This window comes from Ranitomeya imitator, chromosome 2, assembly GCF_032444005.1.
Source record: "Ranitomeya imitator isolate aRanImi1 chromosome 2, aRanImi1.pri, whole genome shotgun sequence".
Classification (NCBI taxonomy): domain Eukaryota; kingdom Metazoa; phylum Chordata; class Amphibia; order Anura; family Dendrobatidae; genus Ranitomeya; species Ranitomeya imitator.
In genome coordinates this window covers 852,948,801-852,976,616 of record NC_091283.1, presented here as the reverse complement: position 1 = coordinate 852,976,616, position 27,816 = coordinate 852,948,801, and the positions used below count along the sequence as shown (strand labels likewise).

At 48.7% G+C, this 27,816-nt stretch overlaps 1 protein-coding gene across 1 annotated transcript in view; it reads left to right on the top strand.

Annotated features, from left to right (window-relative positions):
• Nucleotides 1-27,816, top strand: part of RAB11FIP2 (RAB11 family interacting protein 2) — an 88,267-nt gene that overhangs the window by 48,015 nt on the left and 12,436 nt on the right. Inside the window, exon 4 of the mRNA XM_069754401.1 lies at nt 24,440-24,854. Within this exon, the coding sequence (XP_069610502.1) occupies nt 24,440-24,854 (415 nt within the window). The remainder of the gene's footprint in view (nt 1-24,439; nt 24,855-27,816) is intronic.

Below are 27,816 nucleotides of genomic sequence, written 5' to 3'. Positions count from 1 at the left end.
AGTTGTCTCAGCAGCAGCTTGCCTTGTATAGTCAGGGGTGCGACAAACCCAAGTGCATCATATAGACTGTTCACCACTGACAGAACCCCACGCTTAGTAAATAGTTTTTCTGCACCACTAACCTGAAAGCTGAAGGAGTCCTTTAGCAAGTTCCACCTCAGGCCTAGGCTTCTCTGTACTGGTGGATTGTCCGGGCCTAGATTCAAGTCCCTAAATTCTGCGGCATGATCATTAGGGTGAAAGGCCTTCATGACAACAGCACTATTGGAGGCAATTGGAGGGCTGCTGAGCGCAGATGGAAAAGATCCCACTCCAACGAGCACTTCATTGCATTCAAACAGTCCCTCACTACTTTCAAGACCACACTCGCCACAGCTAAACAAACCTACTTCTCATCTCTCATATCCTCCCTGTCTCACAACCCTAAACAGTTATTCAACACCTTCAATTCTCTCCTCCGTCCCCCAGCACCTCCTCCCCACTCATCTCAGCTGAAGACTTTGCCTCATTTTTCAAGCAGAAGATTGATAGCATCAGAGACCGTTTTGGTCAACAACCCCCAGAGCCCTTCCTCCCGACTTCCCAGCCCTCCACCTCCAAAACCAACTTCTCCACCATTACAGAAGATCGACTCTCCACTCTACTCTCAAGATCACATCTCACCACCTGTGCACTTGACCCGCTCCCATCCCACTTCATCCCAAACCTCACCACAGTCTTCATCCCAACCCTAACCCATCTCTTCAACCTATCACTAACAACTTGTGTTTTCACCTCAAGCTTTAAACATGCCTCCATCACACCTATCCTCAAAAAGCCCTCTCTTGACCCATCCTCTGTATCTAGCTATCGCCCTATATCACTTCTCCCCTATGCCTCCAAGCTACTGGAACAACACGTCTACCTTGAACTGTCCTCCCATCTCTCTTCAATTCCCTCTTCGACCGCTTACAAACAAGCTTCCGGTCACACCACTCCACTGAAACTGCCCTTAACTAAGGTCACCAATGACCTATTAACCGCCAAGAGCAAGCGACACTACTCTGTCCTCCTGGACCTGTCCTCTGCCTTTGACACAGTGGACCATTCCCTATTATTACAGACCCTCTCATCCCTTGGCATCACAGACTTGGCCCTATCCTGGATCTCATCATACCTAACAGACCGGACATTCAGAGTCTCCCACTCACACACCACCTCCTCCCCTCGCCCCCTATCTGTCGGAGTCCCGCAAGGTTCAATCCTAGGGCCCCTGCTCTTCTCCATTTACACCTTTGGCCTGGGACAGCTCATAGAATCTCATGGCTTTCAGTATCATCTCTATGCTGATGACACACAGATCTACATCTCTGGACCAGATATCACCTCCCTACTAACCAGAATCCCTCAATGTCTGTCCACTATTTCATCCTTCTTCTCCGCTGAGATTTCTGAAACTTAACATGCACAAAACAGAATTCAATGTCTTTCCCCCATCTCACCTGACCCCCCCCAACGAACCTATCCATTACAGTAAACGGCTGCCCACTCTCCCCAGTCCCACAAGCTCGCTGCCTCGGGGTAATCCTTGTCGCTGATTTCTTTCAAACCACATATCCAAGCCCTTTCCACTTCCTGCCGCCTTCAACTCAGAAATATTTCCCGGATCCGTACATTCCTAAACCAAGAATCTGCAAAAACCCAAGTCCGTGCCCTCATCTCTCGCCTTGACTACTTCAACCTCCTCCTTTGTGGCCTCTCCTCTAACACTCTCGCACGCCTCAATCTATTCTAAACTCTGCTGCCCGACTAATCCACCTGTCCCCCGCTATTCCTCGGCTTCTCCCCTCTGTCAAATCCCTTCACTGGCTCCCCATTACCCACAGACTCCAGTACAAAACCCTAACCATGACGTACAAAGCCATCCACAACCTGTCCCCTCCATACATCTGTGACCTCATCTCTCGGTACTTACCTACACGCAACCTCCGATCCTCACAAGATCTCCTTCTCTACTTCCCTCTTATCTCCTCTTCCCACAATCGCATACAAGATGTCTCTCGTGCATCCCCCCCTACTCTGGAACTCTCTACCACAACACATCAGACTCTCGCCTACCATCGAAACCTTCAAAAAGAGCCTGAAGACCCACCTCTTCCGACAAGCCTATAACCTACAGTAACCACCGATCGACCAAACCGCTGCAGGACCAGCTCTATCCTCACCTACTGTATTCTCACCCATCCCTTGTAGATTGTGAGCCCTCGCGGGCAGGGTCCTCACTCCTCCTGTATCCTCACCCATCCCTTGTAGATTGTGAGCCCTCGCAGGCAGGGTCCTCTCTCGTCCTGTATCCTCACCCATCCCTTGTAGATTGTGAGCCCTTGTGGGCAGGGTCCTCTCTCCTCCTGTATCCTCACCCATCCCTTGTAGATTGTGAGCCCTCGCAGGCAGGGTCCTCTCTCGTCCTGTATCCTCACCCATCCCTTGTAGATTGTGAGCCCTCGCGGGCAGGGTCCTCTCTCCTCCTGTATCCTCACCCGTCCCTTGTAGCTTGTGAGCCCTCGCGGGCAGGGTCCTCTCTCTTCCTGTATCCTCACCCATCCCTTGTAGATTGTGAGCCCTCGCGGGCAGGGTCCTCTCTCCTCCTGTATCCTCACCCATCCCTTGTAGATTGTGAGCCCTCGCGGGCAGGGTCCTCTCTCCTCCTGTACCAGTTATGACTTGTATTGTTTAAGATTATTATACTTGTTTTTATTATGTATACCCCTCCTCACATGTAAAGCGCCATGGAATAAATGGAGCTATAACAATAAATAATAATAATAATAATAAATTTTTTGCAATCTTAAATGAGCTTTAGAAAGCATACCTTGTGTCCGTTTGAGCAAGTCTATGGCTTCTTCCGCTGTGGGCAGGGATTTAAGACCGTCGTCCATGTAGAAGTCCTTTTCATTGAACTGTTGGGCATCCTTCCCGAACTCTGCTGCGCCATCAGAGGCGGTCCTGCGTAGGCTGTATGTAGCGACTGCAGGAGAAGGACTGTTTCCGAACACGTGCACCTTCATGCGGTATTCAACCATTTCCTTGTTGGTGTCGTTGTCTCGGTGCCATAGAAAACGGAGATAATTTTTGTGATCTTGTTGCACGATGAAACAATGGAACATTTGTTCTATGTCGGCGGTAATGGCGACCAGTTCCTTTCTGAATCTCTTGAGCACTCCCACCAGGTTATTAGTCAGGTTCGGACCAGTGAGGAGAACGTCATTCAGAGATACGCCGTCCTGTTTGGCGCTTGAATCGAACACCACTCTGATTTGTTTTGGCTTTCTTGGATGATATACCCCAAAGGAAGGGAGATACCAGCATTCTTTATCAGCTTGCAATGGCGGAGCTGGCTCTGCGTGGTCATTGCGAAATATCTTGTCCAGAAAGGCTATGAAATGTTCCTTCATTTCAGGCTTGTTCCTTAATGTTCTCTGCAGTGAGATGAATCTAGATAAGGCCTGTTCTCTGTTGTTAGGAAGCCTGGTCCTTGAAGCCTTGAAGGGTAAGGGAGCAACCAAGTGGTCAGATTCATTTTTGAAGAATCCACTGTCCATCATTGTCACAAATCCACACCGCTGCCACCAATATGTCACGATTCACACCATGACCGTCACCCCCCACGTCACGAATCGGGGTGACTTTAGGTCAACAGACGGTTATCAAATGTGCAGGGGGGGCTTATCTTAGTTATCCCTCCACTGCTACAATGTGATGGAAAAACACACACACAAGGCTATTGACCTCTTAGTTTACAGCAGGGGCTTATTATAGGTATCCCACTGCTCTTCAATATACCATGAACTGCAGGGATTTATGTATATCCCGCTTTACAGTTCCACTTGAAACTTGCAGCTCTCTAGTGCCCCCCTCACCCTCAGGTCAGACTAGGTACTGCACCTAGGGTAATTAGTCGCCAGAAAGGCTGCCTGCTATGTACTGGCTATTGGGCACGCTGCAGCGAGGCGATGTAACTACTCCCGCTCAGGCAGGAACAATAATTATCAACGCCGCAGTCGCTATGACACCCAAAGGCCCCGCACACGATATGCTGCCACCAGCTCCCATTAAACGGGTCCGAAGCTAACCCAAAACAGTAGCGTAATTCCCTTCAGAAGAATTAGGGTACGTTTTAGAGCAGAAGAACGACTCTAGTATATTAAATATTATACTCCATAAAAGATTTTAAGGAGTGTTTATAAAAAGGCATATAAAGATGTTACAAAAGAGACAATTGAAATATGTACAAGATAATTATAAAATGAGAAAATCAACACTTACATGTTCTCAGTTCATTTCAGGCAAAACCATGCTGGTGGGCAGAGCTTCCCAATTGTCCCAGTGCATCAGGAGGTTTGGATAGAAACAGCTCCTTAAGTAACTCTGCTGACTCTGAAGGCTGGGCAAAGTGGGGTCACTTAAACAACAGCCTTGTGACGTCACTAACAGGGCTGGTTTCCTTAGACCCTCCTACCTCTTCAACCTTAGTAAATTTCACACAAGTTTGTCTAATGCCTGTATCTCCGCTATAGAAAATGTCAGAATCATAACACACCCAGCATTCATCTTGTATTAAGATTTGCTCTCTATAGATACTAAATTTGGGCTAGTAGGTACACTCCGTTCCAGAGAAATCTATACTTATTTACCTGGTGGAATTAGAGGCTAGCGCTTACAGTGATGGACTTTAGCAATATGTACTCATTATTTTCCTAGCCCAAATCGTTAGCCCAGAATCTTACAAGATTAAGACAAAGGACCTTATGTTTTAAAGAACTTCTATACCAGTCCTAGCTAGTACAGATGGGAGGGGCGAGCAAGTTGCTCAGAGCTTGGAATTTATGGCCAGGGCAATAAAAACCTCTTTTACACATACATTCAGAAACACACAAAGGAGGGGAGGTTTTAGCCCGCAGCATGGGTCTGAAGGGCAAGGCATCAAAATCATATTATATTTCATACAATATCGTGACAATCATTTTAAGAAACTCTTTGTCTTATATGGATAAAGCGATTTTGTTGTCATCTTTTGTTGTGTGAAACACTGTTCTCTCTAAGTCATCACGGTAGGGAGTGGGAATGATGTCATGCAATCAGAGAACCTTTCTTTCACTTCGTAGTGATGAGGGCATGGCTTAAAGTGAGTTGCGTGACCAATTTGGAGCACATACGTTTTACAGGCGTTGACTTCGGATGCCTTGTGACTCCTATCCAGACATACATCGCCCACGATTACCCAGCCTAGGTCGAGTCTTTGGGTGTATGGAGCATCATCTGGGCTGTTGCATTGTTGGCGCACCTTGTGGACCTTCAGAATGTCCCTCCCGAGTAGGATTAGAATATCAGCATTTGTGTCCAGAGGAGGAATTTCTTTAGTCAGGTGCCTCAAGTGGCAATGATGAAGTGCGGCTTCCGGAGTGGGAATCTCCTGACTGTTATCAGGTTTCTGGTCACATTCAGTTAGAGTTGGCAAGGGTATATGCACGTTTCCCTTGATTGAAGAGACTATGTACCCACAGGCTCTCCTGCCAGAAGTCTCAATACGACCAGTGCAGGTGTTGTATGGAGTCGTTTGTCCCTTTATGTTGAAGATCTCAAAGAATTTGGGCCTTGCTAGAGATCGGTTACTTTGCTCATCTATTATGGCATACATTTTGGAGGCCTTGTCGGGTTGTCCTTCTGGATAGACCTTAACCAGACATACCTTGGCACAGCATTTAGGAACAGTCCCTTCTCCAGCAGTTGCAGATGGGTCAGGAACTTGTGGCTCCCCGCCATGCTTTTGAGCAGGGTTGGATGCTGCAGAAGGTTGTGAGTTGTGTGGAGCTGGCGTGGGATGCATGGCTGTGACGTGTTTATCACTGCTGCATTCAGTGCACTTAATGGCGGCCTTACAGTCCTTAGCGAGGTGGTCTGAAGAAGCGCAACACTTATAATAATAATTTTTATTTATATAGCGCCAACATATTCCGCAGCGCTTTACAAATTATAGAGGGGACTTGTACAGACAATAGACATTACAGCATAACAGAAATACAGTTCAAAACAGATACCAGGAGGAGTGAGGGCCCTGCTCGCAAGCTTACAAACTATGAGGAAAAGGGGAGACACGAGAGGTGGATGGTAACAATTGCTTTAGTTATTCGGACCAGCTATAGTGTAAGGCTCAGGTGTTCATGTAAAGCTGCATGAACCAGTATGTAGCAGTACAGACACAGAGGGCTAATACTGCATAAAGTGTATGAGAACATGATGTGAGGAACCTTTTTTTTTTTTTATTATAAATAGGCCACACAGGGATCGTTAGGTTAATGCATTGAGGCGGTAGGCCAGTCTGAACAAATGAGTTTTTAGGGTACGCTTAAAACTGTGGGGATTGGGGATTAATCGTATTAACCTAGGTAGTGCATTCCAAAGAATCGGCGCAGCACGTGTAAAGTCTTGGAGACGGGAGTGGGAGGTTCTGATTATTGAGGATGCTAACCTGAGGTCATTAGCGGAGCGGAGGGCACGGGTAGGGTGGTAGACTGATACCAGGGAGGAGATGTAGGGTGGTGCTGAGCCATGGAGTGCTTTGTGGATGAGGGTAGTAGTTTTGTACTGGATTCTGGAGTGGATGGGTAGCCAGTGTAATGACTGGCACAGGGTAGAGGCATCTGTGTAACGGTTGGTGAGGAATATGATCCTGGCTGCAGCATTCAGGACAGATTGGAGCGGGGAGAGTTTTGCAAGAGGGAGGCCGATTAGTAGAGAGTTACAATAGTCCAGACGAGAATGAATAAGTGAAACAGTAAGAGTTTTTGCAGAGTCGAAAGTAAGAAAAGGGCGAATTCTAGAAATGTTTTTGAGATGCAGGTAAGAAGAGCGAGCCAGTGATCGGATGTGGGGGGTGAATGAAAGGTCAGAATCAAGGATGACCCCAAGGCAGCGGGCATGTTGCTTTGGAGTAATGGTGGAACCGCACACGGAGATGGCAATGTCAGGCAAAGGTAGGTTAGTAGAGGGAGAGAACACGAGGAGTTCAGTTTTTGACAGGTTTAGTTTCAGATAGAGGGAGGACATGATGTTAGAGACAGCGGTAAGACAATCACTGGTGTTTTCTAAAAAGGTCGGTGTGATATCAGGAGCAGAAGTGTATAATTGGGTGTCGTCAGCATAGAGATGGTACTGGAAACCAAATCTACTGATTGTTTGTCCAATAGGGGCAGTATACAACGAGAAGAGTAGGGGGCCTAGGACTGATCCTTGAGGAACCCCAACAGTAAGGGGAAGGTGAGAGGAGGAGGAACCAGCAAAACATACAGTGAAGGATCGGTCAGAGAGATAGGAGGAGAACCAGGAGAGAACGGTGTCCTTGAGGCCGATGGAGCGGAGCATAGTGAGGAGGAGCTGATGATCCACAGTGTCGAATGCTGCAGAGAGATCCAAGAGAATTAGCATGGAGTAGTGACCATTAGATTTAGCTGTTAGTAGGTCATTAGAGACTTTAGTGAGGGCAGTTTCAGTAGAGTGTAAAGAGCGGAAGCCAGATTGAAGAGGGTCGAGAAGAGAGTTATCTGAGAGATAGCGGGTAAGACGGGAGTGGACCAGGCGTTCGAGGAGTTTAGAGATGAAGGGAAGATTAGAGACAGGTCTATAATTAGCGGCACAGTTTTGATCGAGGGATGGTTTTTTAAGTAATGGATGTATGATGGCATGCTTAAATGAGGAGGGAAAAATACCGGAAGTGAGGAAAAGGTTGAATATTTTTGTTAGGTGAGAGATGACAGCCGGGGAAAGGGACTGGAGGAGATGTGATGGAATGGGGTCACTGGTGCAAGTGGTCGGGTGTTGTGAATTCTGTGGCTGAATTCACTCCTGTGGTCACAAGTGGTACTGCAGCTTCTGAGCTTCCTCCCTCAGGTGTTCTGGTGAGCTCGTTAACTGCTTCATTACTTAACTCCGCCTGATGCTGCTATCCTTGCTCCTTGTCAATGTTTCAGTGTTGGATCTGAGCTTCTCCTGATTGTTCCTGTGACCTGCTGCTCTGTATAGCTAAGTGCTTTTTGTTTTTTTTGTTGCTTTTTTTCTGTCCAGCTTATCTTTTGTTTTGCTGGAAGCTCTGAGACGCAAAGGGTGTACCGCCGTGCCGTTAGTTCGGCACGGTGGGTTTTTTTTGCCCCCTTTGCGTGGTTTTGCTTTAGGGTTTTTTGTAGACTGCAAAGTTCGCTTTACTGTCCTCGCTCTGTCCTAGAATATCGGGCCCCACTTTGCTGAATCTATTTCATCCCTACGTTTTGTCTTTTCATCTTACTCACAGTCATTATATGTGGGGGGCTGCCTTTTCCTTTGGGGAATTTCTCTGGGGCAAGTCAGGCCTATTTTTCTATCTTCAGGCTAGCTAGTTTCTTAGGCTGTGCCGAGTTGCCTAGGTAGTTGTTAGGCGCAATCCACAGCCGCTTTTAGTTGTGTTTAGGATAGGATCAGGTGTGCAGTCTACAGAGTTTCCACGTCTCAGAGCTCGTTCTTGTATTTTTGGGTATTTGTCAGATCACTGTGTGCGCTCTGATCGCTAAGCACACTGTGTTTCTGGATTGCCTTCATAACACCTGTCATTAGCAAACATAACAGTACAAGGAGCCAAACTAATGATTCTCAATAGAGGGAAAGAAAAAGTTCTGACATCATTTTTTTTTTTTTTTTTCTGCTCTGTGTTCACTTTTTTTTTTTTCCCCTAGACATTTGGGTGATTCTGGACACAGGTGTGGACATGGATATTCAGGGTCTGTGCTCTTCAATGGATAATCTCGTTATAAATGTACAAAAAATTCAAGATACTATTGATCAGAAATCTATGTTAGAACCAAGAATTCCTATTCCTGATTTGTTTTTTGGAGATAGAACTAAGTTTCAAAAATAATTGTAAGCTATTTCTGGCCGTGAAACCTCATTCTTCTGGTAATCCTATTCAACAGGTTTTGATTATTATTTCTTTTTTGCGCGGCGACCCTCAAGACTGGGCATTTTCTCTTGCGCCAGGAGACCCTGCATTGAGTAGTGTCGATGCGTTTTTCCTGGCGCTCGGATTGCTGTACGATGAGCCTAATTCAGTGGATCAGGCTGAGAAAAATTTGCTGGCTTTGTGCCAGGGTCAGGATGATATAGAAGTATATTGTCAGAAATTTAGGAAATGGTCAGTACTCACTCAGTGGAATGAATCTGCGCTGGCAGCTTTGTTCAGAAAGGGTCTCTCTGAGGCTCTTAAGGATGTCATGGTGGGATTTCCTATGCCTGCTGGTTTGAATGAGTCTTTGTCTTTGGCCATTCAGATCGGTCGACGCTTGCGCGAGCGTAAATCTGTGCACCATTTGGCGGTACTGCCTGAGGTTAAACCTGAGCCTATGCAGTGCGATAGGACTATGACTAGAGTTGAACGGCAGGAATACAGACGTCTGAATGGTCTGTGTTTCTACTGTGGTGATTCTGATTGTCCTAAGCGCACTAAGCGGTCCGCTAGGTCTGCCGTCATTGGTACTGTACAGTCCAAATTCCTTCTGTCCATTACCTTGATATGCTCTTTGTCATCGTTTTCTGTCATGGCGTTTGTGGATTCGGGCGCTGCCCTGAATCTGATGGATTTGGATTATGCTAAACGTTGTGGGTTTTTCTTGGAGCCTTTGCGGTGTCCTATTCCATTGAGAGGAATTGATGCTACACCTTTGGCCAAGAATAAACCTCAATACTGGGCCCAGCTGACCATGTGCATGGCTCCTGCACATCAGGAAGTTATTCGCTTTCTGGTGTTGCATAATCTGCATGATGTGGTCGTGTTGGGGTTGCCATGGCTACAAACCCATAATCCAGTATTGGATTGGAATTCCATGTCGGTATCCAGCTGGGGTTGTCAGGGGGTACATGGTGATGTTCCATTTTTGTCGATTTCGTCATCCACCCCTTCTGAGGTTCCAGAGTTCTTGTCTGACTTTCAGGATGTATTTGAAGAGCCCAAGTCCGATGCCCTACCTCCGCATAGGGATTGTGATTGTGCTATCAATTTGATTCCTGGTAGTAAATTCCCTAAAGGTCGACTGTTTAATTTATCCGTGCCCGAACACGCCGCTATGCGCAGTTATGTGAAGGAATCCCTGGAGAAGGGACATATTCGCCCATCGTCATCACCACTGGGAGCAGGGTTCTTCTTTGTAGCCAAGAAGGATGGTTCGCTGAGACCGTGTATTGATTACCGCCTTCTTAATAAGATCACTGTTAAATTTCAGTATCCCTTGCCATTGTTATCTGACTTGTTTGCTCGGATTAAGGGGGCTAGTTGGTTCACTAAGATAGATCTTCGTGGTGCGTATAATCTGGTGAGAATCAGGCAAGGAGATGAATGGAAAACTGCATTCAATACGCCCGAGGGTCATTTTGAGTATCTAGTGATGCCGTTCGGACTTGCCAATGCTCCATCTGTGTTTCAGTCTTTTATGCATGACATCTTCCGTGAGTATCTGGATAAATTCCTGATTGTTTACTTGGATGACATTTTGATCTTCTCAGATGATTGGGAGTCTCATGTGAAGCAAGTCAGAATGGTTTTTCAGGTCCTGCGTGCTAACTCTTTGTTTGTGAAGGGATCAAAGTGTCTCTTCGGTGTGCAGAAAATTTCATTTTTGGGGTTCATCTTTACCCCTTCTACTATTATTATTATTATTATTATTATTATACATTTTTATAGCGCCATTTATTCCATGGCGCTTTACATGTGAATACGGGGCAAATATAGACAAATACATTAAACATGAGCAGATAACAAGGCACACGAGTACATAAGGAGGGAGGACCCTGCCCGCGAGGGCTCACAGTCTGCAGGGGGTGGGTGAGGATACACTAGGAGAGGGAAGAGTTGGCTGTGCGGCTGTTCAGTAGGTTGAGGATCACTGCAGGCTGTAGGCTTGTCGGAAGAGATGAGTCTTCAGGTTCTTTTTGAAGGTTTCTATGGTAGGCGCAAGTCTGATGTGTTGGGGTAGAGAGTTCCAGAGTATGGGGGAAGCACGGGAGAAGTCTTGGATGCGGTTATGGGAAGAAGAGATGAGAGGGGAGTAGAGAAGGAGGTCTTGGGAGGATCGGAGGTCGCGTGTAGGTAGGTACCGGGAGACCATGTCACAGATGTATGGAGGAGACAGGTTGTGGATGGCTTTGTATGTCAGTGTGAGGGTTTTGAACTGGAGTCTCTGGGCGATAGGAAGCCAGTGAAGGGCTTGACACAGGGGAGAGGCTGGGGAATAGCGGGGGGACAGGTGGATTAGTCGGGCAGCAGAGTGTAGGATGGATTGGAGTGGTGCCAGAGTGCTAGAGGGGAGTCCAGAGAGTAGGAGGTTGCAGTAGTCGAGGCGGGAGATAAGGGCATGCACTAGCGTTTTTGCAGTGTTGCGGTCAAGGAAAGCACGGATCCGGGAAATATTTTTGAGTTTGAGACGACAGGAGGAGGCAAGGGCTTGGATATGTGGCTTGAAAGAGAGGGCAGAGTCGAGGATCACCCCGAGGCACCGGGCGTGTGGGACTGGGGATAGTGAGCAGCCATTGACATTGATGGATAGGTCTGGTGGAGGGGTAGAGTGAGATGGGGGAAAGATGATGAATTCTGTTTTGTCCATGTTCAGTTGTAGAAAGCGAGCAGAAAAGAAGGCTGAAATGGCAGACAGACAGTGCGGGATTTTGGTAAGCAAGGAGGAGAGGTCAGGTCCGGAGAGGTAGATCTGCGTGTCGTCAGCGTAGAGATGGTACTGCATACCGTGGGATTCTATGAGCTGTCCCAGGCCGAAAGTGTAGATGGAGAAGAGTAGGGGTCCTAGAACAGAGCCTTGAGGAACACCGACTGACAAGGGGCGAAGTGAGGAGGTGGTGTGGGGGAGGGAGACACTGAATGTTCGGTCTGTCAGATATGACGAGATCCAGGAAAGGGCCAAGTCTGTGATGCCAAGGGATGAGAGGATTTGTAGCAAAAGGGAGTGGTCTACAGTGTCAAAGGCAGAAGACAAGTCCAGGAGAAGGAGGACAGAGTAGTGTCGCTTGCTCCTGGCAGTTAGTAGGTCATTGGTGACTTTAGTTAGGGCAGTTTCAGTTGAGTGATGGGAACGGAAGCCTGATTGTAACCGATCAAAGAGGGAGCAGGAGGAGAAGTGGGAGGACAGTTCAAGATGGACGTGTTGCTCCAGCAATTTGGAGGCATAAGGGAGAAGAGATATCGGGCGATAGCTAGACACAGAGGATGGGTCGAGGGAGGGCTTTTTGAGGATGGGTGTGATCTTGGCATGCTTGAAGGATGAGGGAAAGACACCTGTTGTGAGTGAGAGGTTGAAGAGGTGCGTTAGGGTTGGGATGAAGACCGTGGAAAGGTTAGGGATGAGGTGGGATGGGAGCGGGTCAAGCGTGCAGGTGGTGAGGTGTGATCTTGACAGGAGGGTGGAGAGCTGATCTTCTGTCATGGTGGAGAAGCTGGTTTTGGAGGAGCAGGGTTGAGCAGCTAAGAGGGGCAGTGGGCGCTGTGGGCCAAAGCTTTCTCTGATCGTATCGATCTTCTGTTTAAAGAAAGAGGCGAAGTCATCAGCAGAAATGAGGGGGGAGGGAGGAGGTGCGGGGGGACGGAGTAGAGAATTGAAAGTGTTGAAAAGCTGTTTAGGGTTGTGGGACAGGGAGGATATGAGGGATGAGAAGTAAGTTTGTTTTGCGGCAGTGAGCGCAGACTTGAAGCTGGCGAGGGACTGCTTGTATGCAGTGAAGTGGTCGGCAGAGTGGGATCGCTTCCATCTCCGCTCAGCAATCCTGGAAGCCCGTCTCAATTCTTTGGTCAGGCTGGTCAGCCAGGGCTGCCTGTTAATTGTACGAGTTTTACTATGCATGAGTGGGGTGGCCGAATCGAGTGTTGTTGTTATTGTGGTGTTATAAAAAGTGGCAGCAGCATCTGTGTCATGAAGGGAGGCTATGTCTGTGAGAGGGAGAAGGGACTCAGAGAGTGATTGTAAGTTGAGATGTTTGAGATTTCTGCGAGGGTGAGTGAGTTTGTGGAGTGGGGGTTGCACACTAGGAGAGGAGAGGGACGAGAATGTCAGTAGGTTGTGGTCAGACAGGGGGAGGGGTGTGTTAGTGAGGTTAGTAAGGGAGCAGAGGCGGGTGAAGATGAGGTCCAGCGTGTGGCCATCTTTGTGAGTGGCCTCAGAGGACCATTGAGTGAGGCCAAAGGAGGCAGTCAGTGATAGAAGTTTAGAGGTAGTGAGGTGAAAGTGTCAATGGGGACATTGAAATCACCCATGATGATAGTGGGGATGTCAACAGAGAGGAAATGAAGTAGCCAGGTGGTGAAGTGGTCGAGAAAGGTGGAGATGGCTAGTTCTGGGGGGCGGTAGATGACAGCCAGCTGGAGGTTGGAGGGGGAATAGATGCGGACAGAGTGCACCTCAAACGAGGGAAGAGTAGCGGAGGGTGGTAGCGGGATTGGAGTGAAGGAGCAGGTGTCGGACAGGAGCAAGCCAACTCCTCCACCGCGTTTGTTGCTGGGGCGAGGGGTGTGAGAGAGTTGGAATCCGCCATAGGAGAGCGCAGCTGGAGAGGCCGAGTCAGAGGGGGTGAGCCAGGTTTCAGTGAGGCCGAGGAAGGAGAGTTTGTTGGTGATGAAGAGGTCATGGATAAATGGCAGTTTGTTGCAGATGGAGCGTGCGTTCCATAGTGCTCCAGGTAGGGGGAGCGGGGGAGTGGGGGCTGGATGAATGGGTATGAGGTTGTCGTGGTTGGGAAAACGTGCGGAGGATCGTGGCAGGGGGTTAGAAACGAGTGTGGGGATGAATTGGGGAGGGCCGGGATTTGGGGATATGTCACCAGCAATGAGGAGTAACAGACAGATCATTAGAAGGTGGGAGCAGGATAGGACATGATGTGGCCGTGTGTGTCTGGAGAAAAAGGATTGTATGTGGAGGAACAGTTCTGAGGAGAAGGTGAGATGGCTGGGGAGTATGGAGGAAGAAATGACTAGTTCCTTACTAGGTGGAGTGATTGCAGGAGATTGTAAGAAGGAAAGTAGTATGGGGGTGAAAGAGAAAAGAAACCAAAACATTCATTGTTGAATCCAGTACAAAACTACTACCCTCATCCACAAAGCACTCCATGGCTCAGCACCACCCTACATCTCCTCTCTGGTCTCAGTCTACCACCCTACCCGTGCCCTCCGCTCCGCTGATGACCTCAGGTTAGCATCCTCAATAATCAGAACCTCCCACTCCCGTCTCCAAGACTTTACACGTGCTGCGCCGATTCTTTGGAATGCACTACCTAGGATAATACGATTAATCCCCAATCCCCACAGTTTTAAGCGTGCCCTAAAAACTCATTTGTTCAGACTGGCCTACCGCCTCAATGCATTAACCTAACGATCCCTGTGTGGCCTATATTAAAAAAAAAAAAAAAAAATTAATTAACTGGTTCATGCAGCTTTACATGAACACCCAAGCCTTACACTATGGCTGGTCCGAATAACTATAGCAATTGTTACCATCCACCTCTCGTGTCTCCCCTTTTCCTCATAGTTTGTAAGCTTACGAGCAGGGCCCTCACTCCTCTTGGTATCTGTTTTGAACTGTATTTCTGTTATGCTGTAATGTCTATTGTATGTACAAGTCCCCTCTATAATTTGTAAAGCGCTGCGGAATATGTTGGCGCTATATAAATAAAAATTATTATTATTATTATTATATTGTAGTGGTTGGTGTTCTGTTACCTTCCAGTCAATTCCAGTCCAATTCAGTCTAATTCAGAATCATAATTAAAAAGATGGAAGTTAAAAGATGGAAGTTAAAAGATGATTTGCAGCAGACTGAGTCTATAGCAGACTCCTGCATGTGAATATATCCCCAGTTAAGGGCAATCAGGTGTGAATGAGGGGGTGGCTGGGTATGGGAGACCAGATGTAGAGAGTTAAGCAAAGGTCATAAAGTGAGGGAGGGGTAAGACTGACCACTCAAAGAGATGCCAGGATCACACAATGAGAGACATGAAAACAGGTCGTGGAAACAAGCTCATAGGTGAGAAAGCATACTAAAAGGATTATATGTGCTGCACCAAGACACTCAGATCCAGGGGAAGCATAGAAAAGCCAGTGCAATATACAGAGACATTCAGAAGCCAGGGAGAGCTGGGTAAAGTCAGTGCATACCATGGAAAATCAATGCAGTATACAGAGATATTCTGGAGCCAGGGAGAGCTGGGTAAAGTCAGTGCATACCATGGAAAATCAATGCAGTATACAGAGATATTCTGGAGCCAGGGAGAGCTGGGTAAAGTCAGTGCATACCTGTGGGAAGAGGAGAACAGCTCGATTAGATGGTGCAGATGATGATAATATTGTAGTAGTGATGAGTAGCCAAATGCATTCTAGAATTCAGTCTAATTCAGAATCATAGTTAAAAAGATGTAATTTAAAAGATGGAAGTTAAAAGATGATTTTCAGCAGACTGAGTCTATAGCAGACTCCTGCATGTGAATATATCCCCAGTACTATCGAGATGGATCCAGTTAAGGTCCAAGCCATCCAGGATTGGATTCAGCCGACATCTCTGAAAAGTCTGCAAAAGTTCCTGGGCTTTGCTAATTTTTATCGTCGCTTCATCTGTAATTTTTCTAGCATTGCCAAACCATTGACCGATTTGACCAAGAAGGGTGCTGATTTGGTTAATTGGTCTTCTGCTGCTGTGGAAGCTTTTCAGGAGTTGAAGCATCGTTTTTGTTCTGCCCCTGTGTTGTGTCAACCAGATGTTTCTCTTCCGTTCCAGGTCGAGGTTGATGCTTCTGAGATTGGAGCAGGGGCGGTTTTGTCACAGAGAGGTTCTGATTGCTCAGTGATGAAGCCATGTGCTTTCTTTTCCAGGAAGTTTTCGCCCGCTGAGCGTAATTATGATGTGGGCAATCGAGAGTTGCTGGCCATGAAGTGGGCATTCGAGGAGTGGCGTCATTGGCTTGAAGGAGCTAAGCATCGCGTGGTGGTATTGACTGATCATAAGAACTTGACTTATCTCGAGTCTGCCAAGCGCTTGAATCCTAGACAGGCCCGTTGGTCGTTATTTTTTGCCCGCTTCGACTTTGTGATTTCGTACCTTCCGGGCTCTAAAAATGTGAAGGCGGATGCTCTGTCTAGGAGTTTTGTGCCCGACTCTCCGGGTTTATCTGAGCCAGCGGGTATCCTCAAGGAAGGAGTCATTGTGTCTGCCATCTCCCCTGATTTGCGGCGGGTGCTGCAAAAATTTCAGGCGAATAAACCTGATCGTTGTCCAGCAGAGAAACTGTTCGTCCCTGATAGGTGGACTAATAAACTTATCTCTGAACTTCATTGTTCGGTGTTGGCTGGTCATCCTGGAATCTTTGGTACCAGAGAGTTAGTGGCTAGATCCTTCTGGTGGCCATCTCTGTCACGGGATGTACGTACTTTTGTGCAGTCCTGTGGGATTTGTGCTAGGGCTAAGCCCTGCTGTTCTCGTGCCAGTGGGTTGCTTTTGCCCTTGCCGGTCCCAAAGAGGCCTTGGACACATATTTCGATGGATTTCATTTCTGACCTTCCCGTTTCTCAAAAGATGTCAGTCATTTGGGTGGTCTGTGATCGCTTTTCTAAAATGGTCCATCTGGTGCCCTTGGCTAAATTGCCTTCCTCCTCTGATTTGGTACCTTTGTTCTTTCAGCATGTGGTTCGGTTGCATGGCATTCCTGAGAATATTGTTTCTGACAGAGGTTCCCAGTTTGTTTCAAGGTTTTGGCGAGCCTTTTGTGGTAGGATGGGCATTGACCTATCCTTTTCCTCGGCTTTCCATCCTCAGACTAATGGCCAGACCGAACGAACCAATCAGACCTTGGAAACATATCTGAGATGTTTTGTTTCTGCAGACCAGGATGATTGGGTGTCCTTTTTGCCGTTGGCTGAGTTCGCCCTTAATAATCGGGCCAGCTCGGCTACCTTGGTTTCTCCATTTTTTTGCAATTCTGGGTTCCATCCTCGTTTCTCTTCAGGACAGGTTGAGTCTTCGGACTGTCCTGGTGTGGATTCTGTGGTGGATAGGTTGCAGCAGATCTGGACTCAGGTAGTGGACAATTTGATCTTGTCCCAGGAGAAAGCTCAACTTTTCGCTAATCGCAGACGCCGTGTGGGTCCCCGACTTCGTGTTGGGGATCTGGTTTGGTTATCTTCTCGTCATATTCCTATGAAGGTTTCCTCTCCTAAATTTAAACCTCGTTTTATTGGTCCGTATAGGATTTCTGAGGTTCTCAATCCTGTGTCTTTTCGTTTGACCCTCCCAGACTCCTTTTCCATACATAATGTATTCCATAGGTCGTTGTTGCGGAGATACGTGGCACCTATGGTTCCATCTGTTGAGCCTCCTGCCCCGGTTTGGTGGAGGGGGAATTGGAGTATATTGTGGAGAAGATTTTGGATTCTCGTGTTTCTAGACGGAAACTCCAGTATCTGGTTAAATGGAAGGGTTATGCTCAGGAAGATAATTCCTGGGTTTTTGCCTCTGATGTTCATGCTTCCGATCTTGTTCGTGCCTTTCATGCGGCTCATCCTGGTCGGCCTGGGGGCTCTGGTGAGGGTTCGGTGAACCCTCCTCAAGGGGGGGTACTGTTGTGAATTCTGTGGCTGAATTCACTCCTGTGGTCACAAGTGGTACTGCAGCTTCTGAGCTTCCTCCCTCAGGTGTTCTGGTGAGCTCGTTAGCTGCTTCATTACTTAACTCCGCCTGATGCTGCTATCCTTGCTCCTTGTCAATGTTTCAGTGTTGGATCTGAGCTTCTCCTGATTGTTCCTGTGACCTGCTGCTCTGTATAGCTAAGTGCTTTTTGTTTTTTTTGTTGCTTTTTTTCTGTCCAGCTTGTCTTTTGTTTTGCTGGAAGCTCTGAGACGCAAAGGGTGTACCGCCGTGCCGTTAGTTCGGCACGGTGGTTTTTTTTTGCCCCCTTTGCGTGGTTTTGCTTTAGGGTTTTTTGTAGACTGCAAAGTTCGCTTTACTGTCCTCGCTCTGTCCTAGAATATCGGGCCCCACTTTGCTGAATCTATTTCATCCCTACGTTTTGTCTTTTCATCTTACTCACAGTCATTATATGTGGGGGGCTGCCTTTTCCTTTGGGGAATTTCTCTGGGGCAAGTCAGGCCTATTTTTCTATCTTCAGGCTAGCTAGTTTCTTAGGCTGTGCCGAGTTGCCTAGGTAGTTGTTAGGCGCAATCCACAGCCGCTTTTAGTTGTGTTTAGGATAGGATCAGGTGTGCAGTCTACAGAGTTTCCACGTCTCAGAGCTCGTTCTTGTATTTTTGGGTATTTGTCAGATCACTGTGTGCGCTCTGATCGCTAAGCACACTGTGTTTCTGGATTGCCTTCATAACACCTGTCATTAGCAAACATAACAGTCGGGCGAGAAGATGCAAGGAGCCTGCTTACTTCTTCTTCTGTAACTGCTTCAAAGTCAGAGAGTGAACTAGATGCAGTGGGGGAGGGAGGACAGTGCATGTTATGAAGAGATTGGGAGATGATTTCCTGTCGAATGTGGTCAATTTTTTCTTTGAAGTAATTGGCCAGATCGTCAGCACGGAGATCTGTGGTTGGGGCCTGCTCTCTTGGGTTGAGTAGGGACTGGAACGTGTCAAAGAGACGTTTAGGGTTATTGGACAGGGAGGTGATGAGGGTGTTGAAGTAGGTTTGTTTGGAGAGGTGAAGGGCAGAATTGTATGTCTTTAGCATGAACTTATAATGGATGAAATCTTCGGGTAGATTAGATTTTCTCCACAGACGTTCTGCGCACCTGGAGCACCGCTGCAGGAAACGTGTTTGCAGCGTGTGCCACGGTTGTTGCCGTCTGTGCCGAGTTGTTTTATGTATAGGAGGAGCAGCTTCATCCAGAGCACTTTGCAGGGTTTCATTGTAATGCTTCAATGCAGAATCAGGACATGAGATGGAGGAGATAGGGGCCAATGAGGACTGCAAGTTCTTCATAAGTTTCTGGGTGTTAATGGCCTGTATGTTTCTATAAGTGTGGAAAGTGGGGGTGAACTGAGCGGGATGGCAGTTCTTGATAGAGAATGAAAGAAGGTTGTGGTCAGAGAGCGGGAGAGGGGAGTTTGTGAAATCATCCACTGAGCAAAGTCGGGAGAAGACCAAGTCAAGGGAGTTTCCATCTTCATGTGTTGGAGAGTTAGTATGCTGCGAGAGGCCAAAAGAGGAGGATAGAGATAAAAGGTAAGAAGCAGATGGGGAGAGGGGAGAGGCAATGGGGATGTTGAAATCACCCATGATAAGGGTGGGGGTGTCACAGGAGAGAAAGTGTGGAAGCCAGGTGGCAAAGTGATCCAGGAACTGATGAGAGGGGCCGGGAGGACGATACACCACCGCCACTCGCATGGAGAAGGGGACGTAGAGTCTGACCACGTGGACCTCAAAGGAAGGGAAGACAAGTGAGGGTACTTGGGGGATAACTTGTAACATATCCCAAGCTCCTTGAGGGTATCTTTACGCTCCTGCAAAGTCCTTGCTCTGAATCCACAGCATTCTTTAAGGGGGTGAGGCCTTTTGTGCATAGGGCACATACGGTTACTGTTCATGACTTTAGGAGCAGCATTATTTGTTTTAGTGAAGACAGGTGTAGTAAGTGGAACGTCAGTCTTTCTCACGGATACTGCGTTCCTTGAATCTCTATGTTTGGCAATGTTATCATACCTTGTAGATGATGATTCTGATGGAGTACGGTCGGTGAAGTCAAAGCTGGGATCATTCTTCCGAGCTTGGTCACTGATGAACCTGGAAAAATGTGAAAAGGGGGGAAAGGACACATTTTGCTGCCTTTTATACCGTGAGCCGTGGTCTGCCCATTTATCTTGCATGCCGTGTGGCAACTTGGACACTATTGGATTAACGCCATGAGCAGTATCTAGGTAGCTCAGTCCTGAGAGACGTGGGTCTAATTTTGCTAATTCTATTTCCTTTAGCAGGTCGCTCAGATCTTGAAGTTTTCTATTGTCCTTCTTAGTTATCTTTGGGAAGGTTTGCAGGCTTTTAAATAAGGCATGTTCTATGGCTTCTGAGCTGCCGTAGGTTTGTTCCAGTCTCTCCCAGGCTGCAATAAGACCTGCATCTGAGTAGTCCACATGAACTGCTGTTATTGTCATTTTGCGCTCTGCTGATTCAGGGCCTAACTAGTTGTTCCCTGCCGGTGAGATTAAGGTCTTGGATCACTGCTTGAAAGGTCGATTTCCAGGCTCTATAATTCTCGGCACGATCATCAAACTTTGAGAGACTAATGTTTATTAACTCCCGGCGAATCATGTATCTGGCGAAGTCAGACATTTCCGATCTCCCGGTCATTGTTGCAGGATGAACTTGTGGTATCCGTAGGGGATGTAACTTCTCTGGCTTATATGACTGTGACAAATCAGAACGAAATGATGCAGCATAAGGGTTAAACCTCAGTTTAGTCTCTATAGGTTCTGCTGGCTGTGGCCTAAATTGAGAGTTAGTGCTGGAAGTTACCTTGTCGGCAGTAGGTGGCGACATCTCTTGACTTGCGGGCGCATCCGTGTTAGAAACTGGAGGTGGTGCTGGTGCAGATGTTAAATGTCTTAGCAGGTAGTCAGAAGTGTGATCAGCTGAGTCCTCCATTTCTTCTGGAATAAGACAGTCCGAATTATCTTCCTGTCCCAATGCTTTTTCAAGGACCTTCAGTTTAGCAAGGGCTGTTGCTTCTTCCCTTTCTGCTTAGAGTATTTTTAATTTCCTTTGAGCTTCTATTTTGTTTCTTTGAGCCTCCATCTCATTCCTTTGAGCTTCCATTTGGGCTTCCACTTCAGCCTCCCTCTTACCAAAGAGCTGTTTACTCTAGCTTCCTCTGCAGGCGCACGGATCTCCAGTAGCTTGTCGGACAATGTTGACTTCCTGGAGTGAGATGATCTGGAAGACGGAGATGTGATTTTGGTCGATGTTGTGCGATGTGACCTAACCTCTTGGAGGTGAGCGATGCGGAGTTCTGCTTTATCCTGGGCATCTCGTACTAATGAGGTCTTTTTTTGGAGAAGAGTTTCCCTTTCAGCTAGTTCTGCTGGGGCATCTTCCATGTCACAGTTACTCAGGAATGTGATGTACTTTGCAGACAGTCTCTGGTAGCGATCATAGGCGGCAGATAAACTCTTCAATGTGGCGGTTAAACCTGCAGCGTCACTGTGATAGCGTGGAAGAGCTGCTAAATAGTGATCAACTCTGCCCCATAAATGTTCTAGGTTATCATGGAACTCGTCTCTAGTAGTCTCAAAGTTCTCTCTGGCCTTTGGTGTCGGCTTGGTTACACGTTTGGGTCGTACGTCCTGCTCTGCAGTAAGTGTGGACTCTGCTCCTGCAGCATCTATGGTGTCGGGAACATGATGTGCTTCACTTGCAGATGGGTCCACGGTGCCTTTTGTGGACATGTTTTAGCTAAGATGTGAGGGATGTGATCACGAATCTCTGTATAAACAATGGCGGATAGCGTTACTCGCCAACCTGTGCTCCTAGTACTTAGCAGCTGCGCGTGGTGATCCGGAAGGATGATGCAGTGATGAATTCAACAGATTTTATTTACAGTACCTTGATGAGATGAGACATCAGCGAAGATGAAGGAATGAAGATGAGGTAGGAGTGAGGACTGTAGGCTAGAGCTGTTATAGAAGCACCAGATTAGAGATAATAGAAGCTCCAGGTGAAGGTACCGTTACACTAAGCGACGCTGCAGCGATATAGACAACGAGCCGATCGCTGCAGCGTCGCTGTTTAGGTCGCTATAGAGACGTCAAACATGGCAACACTAGAACGATGCAGGAGCGATCCAGTGACGTAACGGCGACTCGCTTATCGTTCTCGCTGGTTGTTAGTTCCATGTAAAAAGTTGCTGGCATCGTTGCTTTTGATGTCAAACATGACGATACACGCCGACCTGACGACCAAATAAAGTTCTGGACTTCTAGCTCCGACCAGCGATGTCACAGTGGGATCCTGATCGCTGCTGCGTGTCACACAACGAGATCGCTATCCAGGACGCTGCAACGTCACAGATCGTTGTCGTTCTCGTTGTAAAGTTGCTCAGTGTGAAGGTACCTTGAGAGACAATAGAAGCTCCAGGTTAGAGATAACAAGAGAATCCTTTCTCCAGCTCTGCAGCACATGTGTGTTCCAAGATGGCACGGAGTACAAACAGGAAGAGAAGGAAAAAGATAGGAGGAGCTATAGACAGCGAGGTATTATGGGAAAGTACCATAACAAAATATTACAGTGTAATACAGCAATGGCCAGTAGATGGCAGCAAAGTATAACAAACACAATAGATGATAGAACGAAGTATATTACCATTACATGAATGTCCATGTATGGCTGAAAGTCTATCAGAATAAACTGAACAGCACACCTGGTATCTACACCAGCGTGACCAGGGACAATTTGTTTTGTTGTTGGGCAAAGGGGCACATCTATTCTTTTTGTGATGTTGGCACTAGTAGAGATACAGGGTCAGTGGGTGCTCTCATCCTCTGGCCCGGCTGTCTTTAGAAAGACTGCATGGACCAGGGCTCATACCACTGAACGGCCGCTCTCTCCACGGGCGGGTCACTACTCAGACAACACAAGGTAAGGGTAAAACAGTGTGGCAATAATTTATTGAACCACAACACACAATAGCATATAGAACAGTCCCAGCAAATAGCCAAGATGGTGCACATTACAGAGCCTCACCCTGCCACTGACTCGCCGGGATAAGAGCTGTGTCCAGGGCGGAATATCCCCTCCAGTGGCTTCTCGCTGATTGTCCCAACCTGGATTCTCTAAACATCTTTGAGGGTTCAGTGATGGTCAGTGAAGCAGCTCTGTATTTCTTCAGTTGGAGCCATGATGCCATGACTTCGGTCATGTAGAGTCTCTCTGAACACAGGCAGATCCTCCTTTTTATAGGTCACAACTTCTCATTCAGTCATTCCACCACAGGCTTGGGGGAAGGTGGTAGGAGGCCTTCAGATTGCAGAGCACCAATGGGTCATCAACATATTGTTAACATTCAAACATTAGTTTCCCACAGATTGTAGAACAATACTAAGACAGATGCAATAGCTAATCAGCAGCCAGTCCACAAATGGCAGCCAGTGAATTAATTATAATAAATGCTAAGTCATTCTCACAAGAACTCGAGCTCATGTCCCTGGGCCTACTGAAATTATTATTATTATTATTATTTATTGTTATAGCGCCATTTATTCCATGGCGCTTTACATGTGAGGAGGGGTATACATAATAAAAACAAGTACAATAATCTTAAACAATACAAGTCATAACTGGTACAGGAGGAGAGAGGACCCTGCCCGCGAAAGCTCACAATCTACAAGGGATGGGTGAGGATACAGGAGGAGAGAGGACCCTGCCCGCGAGGGCTCACAATCTACAAGGGATGGGTGAGGATACAGGAGGAGAGGACCCTGCCTGCGAGGGCTCACAATCTACAAGGGATGGGTGAGAATACAGGGGGAGAGAGGACCCTGCCCGCGAGGGCTCACAATCTACAAGGGATGGGTGAGGATACAGGAGGAGTGAGGACCCTGCCCGCGAAGGCTCACAATCTACAAGGGATGGGTGAGGATACAGGAGGAGAGGGTAGAGCTGGTTGTGCAGCGGTTTGGTCGATCGGTGGTTACTGCAGGTTGTAGGCTTGTCGGAAGAGGTGGGTCTTCAGGTTCTTTTTGAAGGTTTCGATGGTAGGCGAGAGTCTGATGTGTTGTGGTAGAGAGTTCCAGAGTAGGGGTGATGCGCGAGAGAAATCTTGTATACGATTGTGGGAAGAGGAGATAAGAGGAGATAAGAGGGGAGTAGAGAAGGAGATCTTGTGAGGATCGGAGGTTGCGTGTAGGTAAGTACCGGGAGACGAGGTCACAGATGTATGGAGGAGACAGGTTGTGGATGGCTTTGTACGTCATGGTTAGGGTTTTGTACTGGAGTCTCTGGGTAATGGGGAGCCAGTGAAGGGATTGACAGAGGGGAGAGGCCGGGGAATAGCGGGGGGACAGGTGGATTAGTCGGGCAGCAGAGTTTAGAATAGATTGGAGGGGTGCGAGAATGTTATAGGGGAGGCCAAAGAGCAGGAGGTTGAAGTAGTCAAGGCGAGAGATGATGAGGGCATGGACTAGGGTTTTTGCAGATTCATGGTTGAGGAATGAACGGATTCGTGAAAATACTGAAATAATATGTCTGGATAATTCAGATTAAATGCAATGTTGCCACAGCACCATCGCTCCATATGAGGGGTCCGGTCCTCGTGGCTTGTAATGCCGTCGGCCATGTCGTAGGATTTCTTACATCTGTCATTACTATTTCACCCATCTCTGGGTTCTAACAATCCATCTGTCTTCTAGGAAGCCTCCACTCTCCTCACAGAAGAACTATGAGCATTGATGCCTCGAAAGACAACCCCTTGGAAAGTTGGGTCCCCGAGGTGAGCTGGACTGATGGGATCCACAAACTCCTAGGTCCCAGTGCTCCTTTGCCTCAGAAATTTGCCACATTGCCCAGACAGTGGGCTCCTGGAGATGAGCGCACAGAGCTGTGGGAGAGGTCCGCTTCCTCCAGTAACTTCTCCAGAACTGCCAATGGCAAGAAGAACGCCAGGAAAAAAGAGAAAGTCAGCCTATTTGAGAGAGTGACCGGCAAGAAGGATGGGAAGAGGCCCGAGTGGCACAGCCAGGACATCTCCGACTGGACTCCAGAGGGTGGTACCAACTATGAAACCACCAATCCTTTCTGGGTGGGGAACCAAACTCAGGAGCAACGGTAATTGGGGCAGATAAGTCTAATGATACATACAGAGGAGCGTATGCTTGGCTGTGCTATATATATATCCAGGATACAGGTCTGTCAAGTGCTGAGACCATATGGCCCCCATGTGTGACTGATCTTACATTGAGGTGTACAGAAAGTCCCACAAGGTGCCGCACACTGGGCTCCACGGGGTGCCCCACAGAGAGCTCCATGAGGTGCCCCACAGAGGGCTACACAGGGTGCCGAACAGAGGGCTCCACAAGATGCCCCACAAAGGGCTCCACGGGGTGCCCCGCCACATAGCAGCATAGCATAATGCAGACCCATAGACTGCTGTGTCCATACGGCCCCTCCATGTGGGACTGATCCTACATGGAGCCTCACAGGGTGCCCCACCACATGGCACAGGTGGCAGCAATGCTCCTCATGGGGACACCGTACTGACTTTCCCTTACAGTTGTATAAGGACTGTGCTGCCATCTTGGCTGTGTAGGGCTGTCACATCATGGCCCCGTGTTGGCGGCTGTCGTACACGCATTACATGTAGATCACTGGTGCTTGAGGTGTGAGCTGGCGGCTGGGTGGGATTATGGCTGTGACTTAGGGTACCGTCACACTATACGATTTACCTACGATCACGACCAGCGATATGACCTGGCCGTGATCGTAGGTAAATCGTAGTGTGGTCGCTGGGGAGCTGTCACACAGACAGCTCTCCAGCGACCAACGATGCCGAGGTCCCCGGGTAACCAGGGTAAACATCGGGTTACTAAGTGCAGGACCGCGCTTAGTAACCCGATGTTTACCCTGGTTAGCAGCGTAAAAAATAAACAAACAGCACATACTTACATTCTGGTGTCCGTCAGGTCCCTTGCCATCTGCTTCCCGCACTCACTGACTGCCGGCTGGAAAGTGAAAGCACAGCACAGCGGTGACGTCACCGCTGTGCTCTGCTTTCACTTTACGGCCGGCAGTCACTGAGTGCGGGAAGCAGACGGTAAGGGACCTGACGGACACCAGAATGTAAGTATGTGCTGTTTGTTTATTTTTAGTTTTACGCTTGTAACCAGGGTAAACATCGGGTTACTAAGCGCGGCCCTGCGCTTAGTAACCCAATGTTTACCCTGGTTACAAGCGAACGCATCGCTAGATCGGTGTCACACACACCGATCTAGTGATGACAGTGGGAGATCCAGCGACGAAAGAAAGTTCTAAACGATCTGCTGCGACGTACGATTCTCAGCAGGATCCCTGATCGCTGCTGCGTGTCAGACACAGCGATATCGTAACGATATCGCTGGAACGTCATGAATCGTACCGTCGTAGCGATCGAAATGGCACTGTGTTACGGTACCCTTATTCTGGAGGGCAACGTGTACATGACAGGACTGTGTGTCCTCCGGAGCGTCGCTCCGTTATCAGGATAAGAACCGAATTTCTAATCAGCAGATGTGAAAATTTCTCAATTTGCAGCGGTGACAGGTGAGAATGTGGAAAGTGTCGTCAGAACCGTGAAGACCTGGGATTATATTAGCGAGGTCGCGGGGGGTGGGGAAGGGGTAATTAGATGGAGACTGGGTAATTACAGAGATGTTCGGGGGGGTTGATGCGAGACGCCTGTTGAGAATGCTGAGAAAGGCCGATCGGCGCCCAGGAAGCAGGCAAAGCGCTGGTGACCCAGGAACGTCCACCGTGGGGTCACTGCCCATCTGTGACTCCGACCCCTGTACATTGGTGTCAGCACATCGACAGTTCTAAGACATAGGAACACTCTGCGGCCATACCTGATGCCTCCCCCTCGGGTGTAACCCCGCATCTGTGTACACAGACCTGCCCCTCCCCCTCTGTGCCCCCGGGTGTTACCCCCACATCTGTGTACACAGACCTGCCCCTGACCCTCTGTGCCCCCGGGTGTCACACCCGCATCTGTGTATACAGACCTGCCCCTGACCCTCTGTGCCCCCGGGTGTCACCCCGCATCTGTGTATACAGACCTGCCCCTGACCCTCTGTGCCCCCCGGGTGTCACCCCCCACATCTGTGTACACAGACCTGCCCCTCCCCCTCTGTGCCCCCGGGTGTTACCCCCACATCTGTGTACACAGACCTGCCCCTGACCCTCTGTGCCCCCGGGTGTCACACCCGCATCTGTGTATACAGACCTGCCCCTGACCCTCTGTGCCCCCGGGTGTCACCCCCACATCTGTGTACACAGACCTGCCCCTGACCCTCTGTGCCCCCGGGTGTCACCCCCACATCTGTGTATACAGACCTGCCCCTGACCCTCTGTGCCCCCCGGGTGTCACCCCCCACATCTGTGTACACAGACCTGCCCCTCCCCCTCTGTGCCCCCGGGTGTTACCCCCACATCTGTGTACACAGACCTGCCCCTGACCCTCTGTGCCCCCTGGGTGTCACCCCCACATCTGTGTACACAGACCTGCCCCTCCCCCTATGTGCCCCCGGGTGTCACCCCCACACCTGTGTACACAGACCTGCCCCTCCCCCTCTGTGCCCCCGGGTGTCACCCCCACATCTGTGTACACAGACCTGCCCCTCCCCCTCTGTGCCCCCGGGTGTCACCCCCACACCTGTGTACACAGACCTGCCCCTCCCCCTCTGTGCCCCCCGGGTGTCACCCCCACATCTGTGTACACAGACCTGCCCCTGACCTTCTGTGCCCCCTGGGTGTCACCCCCACATCTGTCTACACAGACCTGCCCCTGACCCTCTGTGCCCCCGGGTGTTACCCCCACATCTGTGTACACAGACCTGCCCATCCCCCTCTGTGACCCCCGGGTGTCACCCCCACATCTGTCTACACAGACCTGCCCCTCCCCCTTTGTGCCCCCGGGTGTCACCCCACATCTGTGTACACAGACCTGCCCCTCCCCCTTTGTGCCCCCGGGTGTCACCCCCACATCTGTCTACACAGACCTGCCCCTCCCCCTCTGTGCCCCCTGGGTGTCACCCCC